This window comes from Bos indicus x Bos taurus, chromosome 18 (genome assembly GCF_003369695.1).
Source record: "Bos indicus x Bos taurus breed Angus x Brahman F1 hybrid chromosome 18, Bos_hybrid_MaternalHap_v2.0, whole genome shotgun sequence".
In the NCBI taxonomy this organism is placed as follows: Eukaryota; Metazoa; Chordata; class Mammalia; order Artiodactyla; family Bovidae; genus Bos; species Bos indicus x Bos taurus.
Genome location: NC_040093.1, coordinates 12446480 through 12462178, shown reverse-complemented (window position 1 = coordinate 12462178; position 15699 = coordinate 12446480). Strand labels below are relative to the sequence as shown.

The 15699-nt window shown below is 48.6% G+C and overlaps 1 protein-coding gene across 7 annotated transcripts in view; it reads right to left on the bottom strand.

Annotated features, from left to right (window-relative positions):
- The window catches only part of SYMPK (symplekin), a 33314-nt gene that overhangs the window by 14030 nt on the left and 3585 nt on the right, over positions 1-15699 (bottom strand). For 3 of the 7 annotated variants that reach the window (XM_027515409.1, XM_027515412.1, XM_027515411.1), the window contains exons 2-14: positions 15356-15513; positions 15097-15220; positions 14907-14972; positions 13587-13640; positions 13414-13487; positions 11424-11550; positions 10567-10816; positions 9077-9247; positions 7647-7886; positions 5766-5920; positions 3292-3442; positions 1922-2126; positions 932-1082 (exon numbers count right to left, since the gene is read on the bottom strand). In XM_027515409.1, the coding sequence (XP_027371210.1) occupies positions 932-1082; positions 1922-2126; positions 3292-3442; positions 5766-5920; positions 7647-7886; positions 9077-9247; positions 10567-10816; positions 11424-11550; positions 13414-13487; positions 13587-13640; positions 14907-14972; positions 15097-15201 (1749 nt within the window). In that variant the 5' untranslated portion in view covers positions 15202-15220; positions 15356-15513. Of the gene's footprint in view, positions 1-931; positions 1083-1921; positions 2127-3291; positions 3443-5765; positions 5921-7646; positions 7887-9076; positions 9248-10566; positions 10817-11423; positions 11551-13413; positions 13488-13586; positions 13641-14906; positions 14973-15096; positions 15221-15355; positions 15611-15699 lie in introns of all 7 variants that reach the window. The other 4 variants (XM_027515415.1, XM_027515413.1, XM_027515410.1 and 1 more) reach the window with 3 other exon arrangements.

Here is a 15699-nt window from a genome sequence, read left to right as displayed (position 1 = left end):
TGAAATGGGAGTGAGGATCTGTGTCGGCGTGGGGGGCGGGCAACGCCGGGCACCCCTCACTGTGTCCTGCTTCTGCTCTCGCCCAGCCTCAGGGAGCCAGCGCAGACCCGGTATTAAGTGACGAAGGAAAGCCTAAGAACCATATTTTCAGGAGGTCTCCTTTATATGAAGAAAAAAACTGCAAAGGGAGAAAACAATAACAATAAAACTAGGAGTAATAGCTAGAATTTCTAGGAGTAATATCTAAATCATAGATACATAAAATTACAAATAGCTACACTGTATCTAAAGTGCATCTAAAATATAAATATCTAAATTTTTAGGAGTATTATCTTGAGTTTACAGAAAATGATCCTGAAGGACTCCCCGAGTGTGTTTGTTGGTTGCTTCTGTTAGGGGGATGGCTCGCAGATAGGGGCCAAAGAAGACTTATGGTCCCTTTATGGCCTGGAAATAATTTGAACAGAAAGCATATGTTCATATACTATTTGGTTAACTAAAACTAAACTTCAAAAATTGGGGAAACAGCCACTTGACTGAGGCTGCAATCCCAGCAAACAGCAGAATCAGAATTAAAGCAGGTGTGGGTGTGTGAGTGTGTCTGCGGCGAAAGAACAAGAATGCTGTGAACCGCAGCAAGAGCAAGCATCCTGAGAGCCCACGTGCAGGCGGCTCTTCCTTGCAGCCACCGTGCTGAGGGACAGAGCACGCGTGTCCACACGTCTTCTTCCACGTTGCCTGTGAGGAGCTGCTGCTATCGTATCTGCCTTATGGGAGGTCAGAGTGAGGCTGGGAGAAGTGGCCGGTGAGCGGCAGTGCTGGGGTCTGGAGCCAGGGAGGGTTAACCCGGAGGTCCGTCTCTCCGCTGGGACGTGCGGCAGGCTCTTGGAGAGAGGGGCTGGGAGGAGGCGCTGGGAGGACGGGGGCACACCTGGGCGGCCCCGCTGCAGGCCACGGCCTTCTCGGCCCGCAGGATCCGCTTCACAGCGCCCAGCTTCATGGCCTCAACCTGCGCGTCCGTCAGGGGCTTCAGCACGTCACTTAGGCGGAAGATTTTCTTGCGCCCGCCAGCACCCGCCAGCCTATGTGCGAGAGTAGGGACAGGGACTTGGTGACTCCGAACGTCCTTTCTGGAACCCGGGCCCCACCCCAGGCCATACAGACAGAGACAACCCCACACTGTCCCTCCAACTCCCCCGTGACCCCGAGGCACTGCAGGGCAATGAGAAGGCAGAGGATGCTGTTCTGGTTTGGTACATGATATCTGAGGGGAGGCTGCTATAAGGAGCAGGCAACGGATAACAATGTGAGACCTGAATGAAGTGAGGGAATCAGACCCACAAGTGTCTGGGGATGAGCTCTCTAGGCAGAGGGAACAGGGAGTGCAAAGGCCTCCAAGTGGGGACATGCTTGGCCGACCAAGAGGTTGGTGTGACAGGAGGAGGGAGCAAGGCGAACAGAGAGCCTGGAGGGGCAGCAGGTCAGGGCCTGCTGGCGAGCCTGGGTTGGGGACAGGGCAGGGAGAGGCTGGATTCTGTGGTCTGTAAGACAGGTGATGATGGGGACAATGATGGGAACAACCAGGAGCACTTCCTACGTGCTAGAAACCACGCTAAGTGCTTTTTACCTCATCATCACTGTCCACCCAAGAGCCATCTGATTTAATCCTCTAACCAGCACTGTGGACTCATTTAATTCTCTCTTATCTTCAAAGACAGAGAGATACGATCAGCCCCATTTTAGATATAAGACAGTAGTTTTATATACAAGAAAACAGCAGATAAGGTTCAGTGGTTACGGCACTGACTCTGGAATCTGAGATCCTGGCCCAGACCGATCTCTGTTTATCTGCCTTCGTCTGTCACATACACACCAAAACCAGGCCCCAGTTTCCTGCACCAGCACCTGTCAGGGGACTCACCGGGGCTGCGTGACGGGGATAATGGGCTCCGGCCTCCTCTTGGCCTGGGGCGCCTCCTCCTCCAGGGAGGACATGGAGCTCAGGGAGCCCACTACCGAGATGGCCTGGCCCTGGGCTGGCAGGCGCCGCTTGATCAGAACGCTCTCTGGCTTCACCACCTTCTCCTCCTTGGGCTCCTCCTTGCACTGCTTGGTCTGCTCCACGCCTGAGGGGAAGGCAGCAAACGGGCTCTTGGTGTGTCAGAACCACCTGCTCCCACCCAAGGACCTCCTGTGGGCCAGGTTCCACTCTAAGCCTTGCATACCCGAAATTCATTTCAATCTGTAAAGCGTGGGTTGGATCCCTGGTTGGGGAATGAGGATCCTGCAAGCTCTGTGGCATGGCCAAAAAAGCAAAAAATTAGGGAAAAAAAAAAAATTCTGCAAAATGCTTTTCTGGAGCAGGAATATTTTTCATCCCTACTTTGCAATAAAACGACTGAGGTTCAAACAAGAAATGTCATTGTCTTTTGGTTGGAGTGATACCAGGTATCGCCACTTTAGAAAGCTGATGAGCAGTTTCAAACAGCACGAACATGCCCCAAATCAAGACCCAACAATTCCACTGCTTCGTATAAACTCAACACAAATGAGGGCACAGCAGCTTTACTCATAACAGCCAAAAACTGTATAAAGAGCCCACAGGTCTGTCAACAGAGGAGTGTGGATAAACAAATGGGGGCCTGTTCACATAAAGGAAGGCTAATGAGCAATAAAAAATAAACACTTGGTTTATACAGCAGCATGGATGAACTTCAAAAAGATGCTGAGTTTATAGTAAGCCAGAGGCTATGATCCCACTGATATGAAGTTCAAAACTAAAACAACTCACCTATGAAGACAAGAGTGGGGACAGGGGATGCACTGAGTCTCTACTGGAAAGGAGCAAGAAGGAACTTTCCAGAATGCTGGTGACAGTCCTTCTCCACCTGGGTAGTGCTTACACTGGCGTGTTCACTTTGTGAAAATCCACTACGCTCTACACTTTGAGCCATGAGTTTCACTGTACATAATTTATACCTCAGCAGCACTTTGAGAATGGGAACCCACACGAGGCTTGGAGAGGTTAAGTAACTTGATCAAAGACACAGTTACTAAGTGGCTGAGGTAGTCTGGGTCCTCTCAGACCTCAAACCCAGGTCTGCTGGACTTCAAAGCCCAGGGCCTGAAAATATTGAGCACTCACTCTATCTATGGGACCTGTGACTACTGACACCTAAGATTTCACATGGTTTTCCATTTGCACTTTGACAAAGAGGCGCTCTCCCAGTAAGGAGAGCCCAGTGGCCACAGTGCCAACCCCGGCCCTGGTCAGCTCCCTGCGGCACTCACCTGGCCCCAGTCCTGCGGCCGTCATCTGCGTGGCCATGAGCCGAGCCAGGTGCTTGATCTGGGCTTCGGTGCCTGCTGACTCCACTGGGGTGTAGATCGCTTGGAAGGAGGCGGGCATGGCCTCGGGCAGGTACACCATGCTGATGAGGACCTGCAAGATGCCAGGAACCTTCCTTACTTACTGACCCAATGGACACTGGTTCCACACACTGCTGGCAGAATGGCAGTGATGCAGACAGGCCTGGGCCGCCTCTCATGGAGCACAGATTCTTGTGCAAGTGAGAGAGAAAACGAGTCCTGATGCAGTGTGGGTGGCATATGAGAGAGGCAAAGGGGGCGTCACCCCAGGAAGGCCAAGGACCGCTCTGGCTCCTCCGGGCGGTGGCATGTAGGCTGGGAACTGAGAGGTAGGCCGGAAGCAGACTGACAGAGAATGAGGCCTTGCAGCAGAGAGGGGGCAGGTGGGTGGGGAAATTCTAGGTGTGGGAACAGCATGGGAGAAGGCTAAGAGGCACCAGAGCTGGTACTCTGCCCAGAGAGTGGAAGGAGGTTCAGCGACAGAGTGTAATATGAGATAGAAATTGATTTAAAACAAACACACACAAAATCAGTACCCTAACAGCACAACATATCCACGTCTGTCAGGAATCGGTAACAAAAGAGAACTTCAACCCCTACAGGCTTGGAAGTTTGAATGCATGCTCTTAAGTAACGACAAGAGAAAGATAATGAAATAAAACATGGAAGATACAGCTACAATGGTACTTAAATGGAAAATCGGACCCTCAAATGCTTCCATTGGAAGAAAAGTGGAAGTGACAGTCACTCAGTCGTGGCTGACTCTTTTGTTCCAGGCCAGAATACTGGAGTGGGTGACCTTTCCCTTCTCCAGGGGAGCTTCCCCACCCAGGAATCGAACTGGGGTCTCCTGCATTGCAGGCGGATTCTTTACCAACTGAGCTATCAGAGACTGAACACTAATAAGCCAAGCGTTTACCTTTGGGGAAAAACATTGAAAGAAAGTAACATGAAAGAAAGAAAGCCAGCAGAAACAAAAAAGAAAAAAAGACAGCAGAAATAAAACAAAAGATTACGAAAGATGATCAAAAACTTAAGAGCCAGCTCTTTGAAATGGCTTAAAACAAGCAAATCTATGGCAAGAATATACAAAATAAAGAGGAAGGACACAGTATCAGGGACAAAAAAATGGCACGTTACTACAGAGACAGCAGGTATTACGAGAGCAAAAGAATCCTGTGAACAACTACATGCTAATAATTTGAAAAAGACAATTTCCTGAAGTGTGACGGGGATAGATAAGATACAACAAGTTGATGGAAGCCAAATCAGACAGGGCCTAAGGCAAGCTGAATTTAAGTTTTATCTGGAAGGAAGCAGAGAGCCCTGGCAGGGATCTGAGCAGGGGAGCTTTATGACTTGTACTTGACAAAGATGCCTCTGGCTGCCGCAGGGAGGGTAGAAGGCAGAGCCAGAAGAAGTGGTCCTCTGTGGGAAGAGGGCGGGGCCTGGACAGGGCAGGGGTCAGTCACAGGGCTGGGGAAGAGGGGAAGGGCTGGGGGGAGGCGGAGGCAAAGAGTTGAACTTCCAAGTTTCTGGTGTGGGGACGAGAGGCATGTGTGCCAAGAACACAGGAGGGGCCATGGGCCTATACTGGAGTGGGAGGAGAAATTTCACAAGTTGAGTTTTGACATGTTAAGTCTCCTTTCACTCAAGGAGAGAAAGATGCAGGTGGCCAGACACCCAGGCCTGGAGCTCACCAAAGAGATGTGAGCTGGAGAGTAAACTCCTCGCTGCCCCAACTGCCCAGCAACTAACCCCCTTGGAGCCTCTAGGGAGACAGGAGGGAAAGCTGATGGTGACTGCCGTCGAGCATGGGAAGAGATATTCTCCAGGAGGGTCCAACAAAAAGGTCTCAGTGCTGCTACAGCCTGAAGACTGATGTGAGGACCACCACCCTCCCACCTCCTCGCCCCTCCCCCATTCCAACTGCCTCATCAACTCAAACCAATGGTTCTGTTACTTTGGAGCAGGACATCTTTGAAAATCTAAAAATAACACTGGTCATCCCACCCCACCAATGCCAATCCCACACCACATAATGAACAAGTCATGGGGCTGATGCTCCAGTTAATAGACCTAATAGGCCCTCCCTGCAAAGGAAAGGAGAGAGAGTGGGTGGGTCTTAGATTGAGACTTAGAAAACCTGAAGGGGAACTATGACTGGGGGGTGGGCGGTATGACAAGTGACCTCTTGAAGGAATAAAGATCATCTAAGAAGAGGTCCATCCAAGGTGAGGAAGGCCCCGTGGACCACACCCTCCCAACCCTGAAAAGAGAAGTGTTTCAGGTCTGATGTTACGTGCAAAAGGTGGGCAGCATGGAGCGGAAAGGCAGGGAAAGACTGGAGACCCTTCCTCCCTGCCTTGTGGGAGAAGGCCCCTATGCGTCCTTACCAGATTGGCCACGTTGTCGGGTGTCAGCAGAGGCTGGAGGAATTCGGCTGTGATGTCTGTGTCTGATTGGCCTGAGATCTGGGCTGAGGCCTTCGAGGTTCCCGAGGGGCCTGGCTCCAAGTCCTTGTCCTCATCGTCTTCCCCCAGGTTGGGCTCTGGGATGGAGGAGACAACAAGATTCTGGCTCTCTGGAGGGAGCACCAGTCCCTTCTCTCCTCTCAGGTACCCCTGGCGGTCCCTGCCCCGAAGCAGCTTCAGCAAACAGGAGCAGTGTGGCCACGTGACCCTGGGGAACTACCCACCTCTCTCTAGGCCTCAGTTCTCTTCACCTGAGAAATGGAAACACCAGCCTGGCTGATCACACTAAGCTCCAAGAAGACGAAAAGGTTAACTAATAAGCTCACAGAGCTTTATTGTTTAAAAACACCTATCTTTGAAATAGTCTTCAGCCTCACAGGGAATCAAGAAAATGTAAAACATCCTAATAAGACAACAAATTTGCCTATATGATGGACAAAAAAAAAAAAGTAGTGACAGTTGTTGTGGGGGTGTGAACTGCGGAAGTGTAAACTGACATGGCCTTCGGGAAGGGCAGTTTGATAGCAGGTCACAATTTTAAACGTGTATACCTCTTCAACACAGCAGTTCCACTTATAGGATCTACTCTAAAAACTTACAGATACAGCCAAAGTAAAACGTACAGCAAATTCACAGCAACACTGACGGGACAGAGATACAGCATACAACTTCTATCAAGAACAGGCTGGGTGAATACAAGTACAGAGGTTCTAGCTCAAGGGAAAAAACTAATTTAGTATGAACCTTAGAGAAAAGGCTTTGTGTGCAAAGATGTTCCCTGAAGCTGTAGTTATAAAAGTGGAAAAGCTGGAATGTTCAATAGAATGATGATTTAAGTAGATTAAGGCAAAAATATGACATGTTACACAATTTTGTCAAGTCTGGAACACATGTAACAAAGAGCTGATACCCTGCATTAACCAAGGGCATCTCCAGTTCAATTACAAAAGGCTGAACAGCCCAATAGAACGGGTACTTCACATAAATGCAAACAGCTAATAAAACAATGCACAGCCTAACTCCAAAACAGGCAAGAAAGCAAATTTAAACCAAGGCTACCATTCATACCCAGGGTTTACCCAGTGGGGTATCTGGCACTCACACACTGCTGGGGTGGCATACACTGATGTGAGTTTTTTTGGAAAAATGCTATCAGAAATTTACAGAATTCCCTGGAGATCCAGTGGTTAGGACTTCCTGCTTCCACTGCAGGGATTGTGGGTTCAATCCCTGGTCAGGGAGCTAAGATTCCACATGCCACAAGGAGCGGCCAAAATAAAGAAAAAAAAAATTAGGTGGATAGGTGGAGAAAAACAGATCTCTACCTCAATCTTCATACCCAATAAGTTATTTTTCAAAATGAAAAAAACAAAAATAAAATTCCATCCTTTCTTTTTTTTTTTGCGGGGTGGGGGAGCATCATGGGATCTGTGTATTGCAGCACGGCCGCCCCCCACCCCCCAGCAAATTACTTCACAGGAAAGGAGAACTCTACGCATCAAAGGCATTTCTGAAAGAAAACCTAAGTGTTAATACTTTGGTTTTGTTACTTTTGGGGAGAGGGATGAAAGGGAGACTATTTTCATTTTACTCCTTTCTGTATAACTTAAGTAATTACTTTTGCGTATGTTATATTCTTTAATAATTTTACTTTGACATCACTTATTATATGTCATCATATTTATACAATATAATCTATCATGTAAATTAAGCTTACAGTTTCCTGTAAATAATTAGACATTTTGGACATGGTCAGTCCCTGCCACCACCTCCTGCCAGGCCTGACCCAGCTCCTCAGCTCACCCAGCTTCATCTTCTTGAGTGTGGAATCCGAGTCGTCTCGGGGCCGCTTGCGGGCATCCTTGCCACTGGGCATGTTTCGGGCGATCTCCACCTGAGGCGTGCCCAGGTCCACCAGGAGGGTGGTGATCTGAGCCTGGAACTCCAAGGACGCTGGGTGCTTTAGCACATTCAACAGGTGCAACTTGAGATTCTTACGCACGCTGCTCACCTGAGATTTGGCCAGCGTTGGGGGCAGATTGGCTGCGAGAAAAGTAGCAAGAGCTTTATGCTGTGGACAGAGCTCATGGGGCCCTGCCCACCTGACTTCCTAAGCCCCACCTTGGGCAGTGGTGGCGGGCATCTCCTAGCAGAGCTCCTTCACTCTCAGATCTACTGTATGGCCTTCCCCCTGTACAAGCTGATATTCCCTTGAGAGGTCTCCCTCAGTATTAGTCAACCTTAAAACAGAAAACCCAGCCTCCTTTTATTAAACATTAAGTCTCATCTCCCTCTACCTGTGGTCTGGAAATTCCAACACACTTGTCCTGCGGAAAGCAATAATCACCTGCAGAATGTTTCAACTGAGCTGCCACAGCAGTGCATTGTTGGTCCCTCACACCAGAGTGACCTTCAAACGTCTTATCACCTTGAGAGGTGAGTCTCCCCTGTTCCACAGCAAAAGAGGATGCCTGCAACTGGGTCTGCCCAGCATCCTTTCCCACTTCCTCAGCCAACAACACTCCCATTTTCCTTTGAGGGAACCATCCCAGCTCCATTCTCAGTCCAAGGGGGCAAGAGTCTCAGAGCAAGTAAGAACACTGCAATCCTTTGGCCATTGTGATTGGTTGGGAGATAGGCTCACAATGTCTTCTTGGCCAATCAGAAACAATGAGCCCTTGGACCTCTGTTGGAATGGCTGGGAAGGAGTCATTCTCTTTCCCATGGGGTTGCCAAGTAGATGGGATGGAAGTCTGGAACAACTGGGGGCCATCTTTGCTACCCTAAGGAAGAGACACATAAGAGCCAGGAGAGGGAGAGGGACTCCTGATCTTCACACACTCATGCCTCTGCTCCACACCTTTCAGTTTCATACATGCACAGAAGTAGAGAGACCAGGGTAATGAATCACCATGTAGCCATCAACATTTCGCTGATCTTGGCACGTCTATCCTCCCTGCTTTTTTAGGGGAGACAGGGGAAGAGCTGGAGTATTGTAAAGTACTTAGACACCAGGTCACTTCACCCACACATACCTCAATGTTAAAGCAGCTCTGAACCACGTGTCTGTCATGTGCAATCACTGAAAGATATGTGTCTCATCTAGAGAAGCCTTCCTTATGGCCATAACCTACTAGACTGATGATGCTGAAAGCTTTCGGGGCCTGCTGTTTAGCCCACATAAGAGGAGATTGGTCTGTGGACAGGGGAAGTGGGGGAGGGCACCAACCTACCGTGGAGGGTTTCGTAGGCCTGAATCACCTCTGACATGAACATGGGCCTCTGGCGGGCAATATTGGCCAGGGAGCCCAGGGCTGTGGTCAGGTTGATGGAGGAGATAGCGGGGTGCACCATGAACTTGAGCAGCTGCTCCAAGGCTGCCTTGCCTTCTTCCCACAGCACATCTAACAAGGGAGAGAAAAGGACCAGTTAGTAGGCGGCTTTCTCCCTGGCCTCCAGAGAGAGCAGTCTTTGGGACCAAAAGGAGAAAGATCCTCGTACATGGATGGCTGTGACTGGCTAAAAAAACTCAGGAGATTTAGTTTGTGATGAGTCTGACTATAATACTATTAATAAAAATCTAGAGATGACGCTCAAAGCATGGGCTTGCAATCCTGACCAAGTAGAAATAATTTAAAATATCCAACTATAAGGAATCTGTCTGAACTACACTAACGTAAAACTTTGAATATGTACACACGTGACAACACACAGACAGAGGACTCAAAATTCTCTGAACCACCAGTGTCCTTGATCCATTCACCAAAAGTGAACTCTGAAACTGTGGCAAATATCTTTCCTGACATTTCTTGTGCAAAAACCTACTGGATGCGACATTATACAAAACAGTGAATAAAATACAGAATGTAATGTAGCCATTCTAATGGAATATTTTGTAACATCTGAACATGATATTGTTTGGGAAAGATGCAACTTAATTTTTGTTGAGTTCAAAACGTGGTCAAACAATATAGAAGAACAGCTAATATCTGTGGAATGCTTACAATGCCAGCCATATAAACTCACCAAAAGCTCATACTAACACCCTAAAGTAGATGCCATAGTAATGACTCCGGATTTACCAATGAAGAAACAGGCTCAGAGAGAATAGGTCGGGTGCTCAATGGCAGAGCAGAGATTCAAACACAAGTCATTACACTTTCATGCCTCTCAGCTGGAAGTATTAAGCATGGCCCTGTTTTCTATAAACAAACCCAACAAACACAAAACTATGAACATACACATATAAATACCTATCTTTGCATAGAAAAGACCTGAGAGGAAACAATACTCTTGGCAGTATTCATCTCTGAGAAGCAGGACTGGGGAAGGACGGAATTTCCTTTCCTACTCCTCCATATTTATTGCTTGACACTAAAACGGGCATGTACTACTTTTATAATTTGCAATCAGAAAAGCTGCAGAACTAGCTGGTATTTACTACTGGGTGCTCACATTCCCATGGAACAGCACTACCAACCTGGAAGGGCACTACTGCCATTTCATTTTACAGAAGGAAGATAAGGTTCAGAAAGAAGTAATTTGCCCAGGCTCACGTGAGGAAGAGGTAACACTGAGATTTGAATGTGGCATCAGGGCTCTTAAGCACTGTATCAAACTGATTCCAGAAATGAAAAACTATGAAGAAAGGGGGAAAGGGGGAAGGAGGAGAAGGGAGCCGGTGCAGTGGCAGACCAATGGCACCAGCTGAAGGGGCACTCACTGTACTGGATGTAGGGGTGGTCACGAGGGATGCGGTCCAGGCTGATGTCGTGCTCCTGGCGTCGGGGCACCTCCGAGTCAGCCATGCGGGGCGAAAGGGTGACGATGAGGCCCTCCACGAACTTGATGGCATGGGTACGGATGCCGTCATTGTCAGAGTCCAGCAGCAGGATGATGTCCCCAGCCATGGCCGACACCATATCCCAGCAGGCCTCCTGGAGCTCACTGATCACCCGTGACTTCACCATCCACTGTGTGTGGGCCGGGGAGGGGTGGACAGACAGGCGAATGGGGACAAGACGCCAATCACTGACTCCACCACAGCTCAGAGATCCATCAACGATGATACATACGTTCACTGGGGACACGTTCACCGAGTTACAACTCCGTCCCTGGCCCTGGGCTAGGTGATGCGGGGGACAGGACCCAGGGTGACCAAGCCAGGCCTGGCCCTGCCCTCATAAGGTTCAGAGGTAGTGACAAGGCTGAGTGTTGAAGGCTCAGATCTTAAAGAAGCCAAAGGAACAACAATGCCGACCTCACAAGGTGGTGGCAGAGAGCAAACGGATTTCTTCCTTTCGATAATGTTAATGTACATCACACCACAGTGTGGACCCAGATGGCCCATTTGATCACAAGACCTGGTTCTTGGGGAACGTCTGCTGAACGCATAAATGGATGGATGGATGCAGGGAAAGAGGGGTTAATGGCAACTCCTGGGCTGTTAGAATTTAGAGCCCCTCGTTGTCTGTTCCTAAAGATCAACAGCACATCTTGACCTTGAAAGATGTGATCTGACGCTGGTTTTGAACTCTAAGAGACGAATGAGACCTATCAGGCTGGGAAGGGAGCTCCTACCTGCAGGGCCACCTTGTAGAGCTGGGTCATGGTGAGGATGGCCTTCTTCACCACATTCACATTCTCGTCTCTCAAGAGCATGTTGAGGTTCGCGATCAGTTTCAGCAGCAGCTCAATGTCTCGCTTGCTGGGGATGGAAGAAGAAAGGCAAGGTCAAGGTGGCCTTTGCGCAGGTGATGGGAGCCTGCAGCCTCCAAGGAAAGGGAAATCAGGGCCGATGTGTCAAAAGACTGGAATGCAGGTGGGCACCTGTCGTGTTTGCCAGCATCTGGTACCTTTGGACATAGGTGCGCTCGAACACGGTCTAGGTGGGTCCTACGACGCCCACTCTCTCGTACTGTTAGGGCCTCACAGTTCACCTAAGAGGCAGCAGTGCCAGACCACTGGTGTGAATCTGAACAAGCACCTTTGTCTCATTTTGAATAGCTCCTACCTGGAGGCTTGTTGTGAAAACTGCAACAATACATGTAAAGCTCTTAGAAGGGTATAAGAAAACATTCAACAAATATTAGTCATTAATATTTTAAAGCACTCTGCCTTACGTAATCATGAGTCTTATTTACTAATTTTTTTTACCTAAGATGGAGGGCTCTGAAAGTAGGGGATTCTTCACCATCTAAGTACTAGCAGAGTCTCATTTTTTTTTGAAGGAAAGAATGAAAAGGCCTTCAATAAATATTTGTTCCGTGAATGAATAAATTCAAGGCTACACCTAGAGCTCAGAATGTGAATTTTCACATCATGTTACAATCTCAAGTTAAATATTAAGCTAATCCGTTGAAAAATATGAAACTCATCTATCAGCTACATGAAGGCAGAAACAATATCTGTTTTTATCCAGTTCTATTTCTACAGCCTGACACAAATGCCTGGCACACAGCAGTCATGTGATACATATCTGGAACAAAAAGTGTTTTGGCAAACTCAGAAAATGTACCATTGATTGTCCCAGTGATCTATGAAAATTCTGAATCACTATGTTACTTATCTGAAATTAATATATTATAAATCAACTATACCTCAAAAAAATATCACTCTTCTTTTTTGCTTGTTTGGAAAAACAGTTAAAATTTTAAAATCAAAAGTGCTATATATGCTGCTGCTGCTGCTAAGTCACTTCAGTCGTGTCCGACTCTGTGCGACCCCACAGACGGCAGCCCACCAGGCTCCCCTGTCCCTGGGATTCTCCAGGCAAGAACACTGGAGTGGGGTGCCATTGCCTTCTCCATATGCTTCTCTGTATATGCTAACATGTTAAAAAAAGACAAAACTAACATTTATCAGTGTGGAGAGGGAATGGGGGAGGGGCAAGATGGGGTAGGGGGATTAAGAGGTACAAGCTACTACATAAAAAATGGATAAACTTCAAGGATATATTGTACAGCTCAGAGAATATAGTCAATATTTTATAATAGTTGAGTGGAATATAATCTATAAAAAATTTGAATCACTATGTTGTATATCTGAAACTAATATATTATTATAAATCAAGTATACCTCAATTGGAAAAAAAAACTCTACCAGTAAAAGATGGGAGACTGAGAATCTGGGCAATGGTGTTATGGACATGGGTTAAAATCCCAGCACTGCCATATACTGGCTGTGTGACCTTAAGAAACTCACTTCACCTCTCTGATTCACAGTTTTCTCTTCAGTTAAAGGGGCCTAACAAATAATCCCATGTACGAGGATCGAATAAAAAAGTATTTGGTACAGCAAGGGAAGTGGTTGAAAAATGGTCAGATGTTGTTTACAGCTTGAAGGCAGTGTCGACAGTCCTTACTGATGATGTAGATGTGAAGTGTGGAAGAAGTAGAGGAATAGTGGACGATCCAAGATTTGGACCTTATTAAATATTTGCTGGGGAATCAGAGGGGGAGAATGGGTGTGGGCAGCAGAGGGCAAGACTCTCAGGGCAGGGCCAGGCCAGGAGCCCGAGAGGCTGACTCCAGTAGGGGTGCCCCCACGGATGCCATGCAACACCCCGTACCAAGCCTCCTCGATGAAGCCGATGACAAATTTGCGCACTTCGATGGACTTGTCTGCCTGGAAAGCGATGATCTCCTGCCAGGGTCAAGAAGAAGTGGGGTGGGGTCAGAGTTGTACCAGGATCACCTCCCTTATCCCCACACCCATACCCTTTCTCTCCTGTTGGCCACTCACATCCAGGAAGTTGTCCAGTAGTGTGGGATCTTTGTTGATGATCAGTTCCTGCACCTGGAAGCAGATCGGGAAAGAGGAGGAGGACACACTTATGAAACCAGGGGCTGGTCAGTACAGACAGGCGTGCGAAGGAGAAACCAGCATGGGGGAGCAGCAGATACGTTCAGTTCAGATTCAGCTCAACTCCCAGCATGGCCTAGGGAAGCGGCTTCCCCTGAGTCTCAGTCTACTCTTCTGTAAAATGGGAACCAGAAACAACAGCTTGTAGGGCTACTGTGAGGCTTCAATAAGAAGATGCTACAAGGCGCAGGTCCTGGTGGACCAGTGAGTATGTGAGAGGTGCCATGGGACTCCTACCTTCCTGAGGCGCATCCAGCAATTCTCTCCACGCTCCTTCTGTTTCTACTCCCCATTCAACTGCCATAATTCAGCAAGCATTTTATCCCAGTGAGAGCCCACTTCCTGAGGCCCTTGTGTAATACCTGCCAGGCTCTTTGGAATAAGCCCTTCCCAAAGACACTCTCACAGAAGCTCAGTGCCTACGAGCCAAGGCACTATTGGTGAACAGCCCTGACAACCACCCCATGAGGGAGGCCCTGTCAGAACCCCACTCACTGCTGAGGTGGCGTTGGCTACCCAAGGCCATGTGCAGAACAAGCAGAACTAGGGTCCCCTGAACTCCATCTGCCTCCTGTTCTGAACCACACTCAGCACTCCCTAAATCCCCATCCTCTTTTGCTTCTGTACCAGCTATTGTGCCCTCTGCTCAAGACACTCTCCCTCTCTCCCTTGGCCTGGTTCTCTCCTTCTCCTCCAGGTCTCAGCTCAGACATCCCTCTTCTAGGAAGTCCTCCTTAACTGCCCGCCATTAGGCTGGGTCAGAAGTCTCCTCTGGGTTCCACATCCCCCTAGGCGCCTCCATCTCAGCCCTGCCCACTCTGGGTCCCCACTGTTGGGTCACCTGTACGTCTTCCCCACTGGACAGGACTCTGGCGGAGAAGAAACTTGAGGATCAAGAGCATAGCATTTGGAGTCTGAATCCAGCATTCAGGTCCTAATTCTGTCAGGTCCTAGCAGAGTGACCTTGGGCTAATTTAAGCTCTGAGACTCTACTTCTTTCTCTGTAAAACAGAGAAGAAATTACCCTGCCTCAGAGAGCTTTTGTGAGAATTAAACGATGGTGTGGCCGAGCAGCGCTGCGTGCCGTATCCCAAGCGCTTAGACGTGGATGCTAGTGTTAGTACCAGTGCCCTCTTTTCCGAGGCTCCCATCCCAGCTCCTCTCATCCTGCTTAGCCCGGCGTCACCCTCTTCCCCTCACCTGTTTGAGCACTGTGATCTTTGAGTCGTTGGTGATCAGTGCTGCCTGGTTCAAGAGATCTACCACCTGGAAGGAGGGTGAAAGGCAGGTCAGGCCAGCTCCTACAGCACTCCTGAGATCTTCCAGCTAGGGGTGGGTCACCCTGGAGAGGGCCCAGGCCTCCCCACTCCACACCTCTCTCTGTACTCACTCTCTCTGATGTGGTCATGCCATCGATGCCCGGCCCCTCCTCTTGAGTGAAGAACTGTGATGCCACGCTCCGGCGTGTGACGCTGTCCCCACTGCTGGCTGCCATGGCTGTGGCCCGGTACCTGCTGCAGAGGAGGATGGAGCAAGCTCGGCCATTACTCCACTATCTCTGAAGGGCTCTGTATTCGTGGGGTTGTAATCTGGGGGAGACTGATGTCTCCTGGCTAAGAGGCTGTACCCCGTGGAGAACCAAGCCTCACCTCCAGTACTTTACAGAGAGCAGGCTGACCACAAACACCTGCTGGAGGACTGAACAGATGCACGCAGAGCCAGCCGCCTCTCTCTGGTCTCAGTGCCCCTCGTCTCTCCAGTTGGGTCCTCCACACAGTAGGTAAGTACTCAGTACATCAGAGAAGGCCTAATCAAATAAATTATACTTCTGTCATTTTCTGGATTATGACATTGTGTTTCAAAAGAAGTGGGGGATATTTCTGGACATCTCTCCCAAAGGCACACTGGCAAAAATCAAGAAATAAGAAGGATATCAATTACAGCACTATTCCTAGTAGCAAAAGACTGCTGTCAACCCGAGTCTTCTCAAATA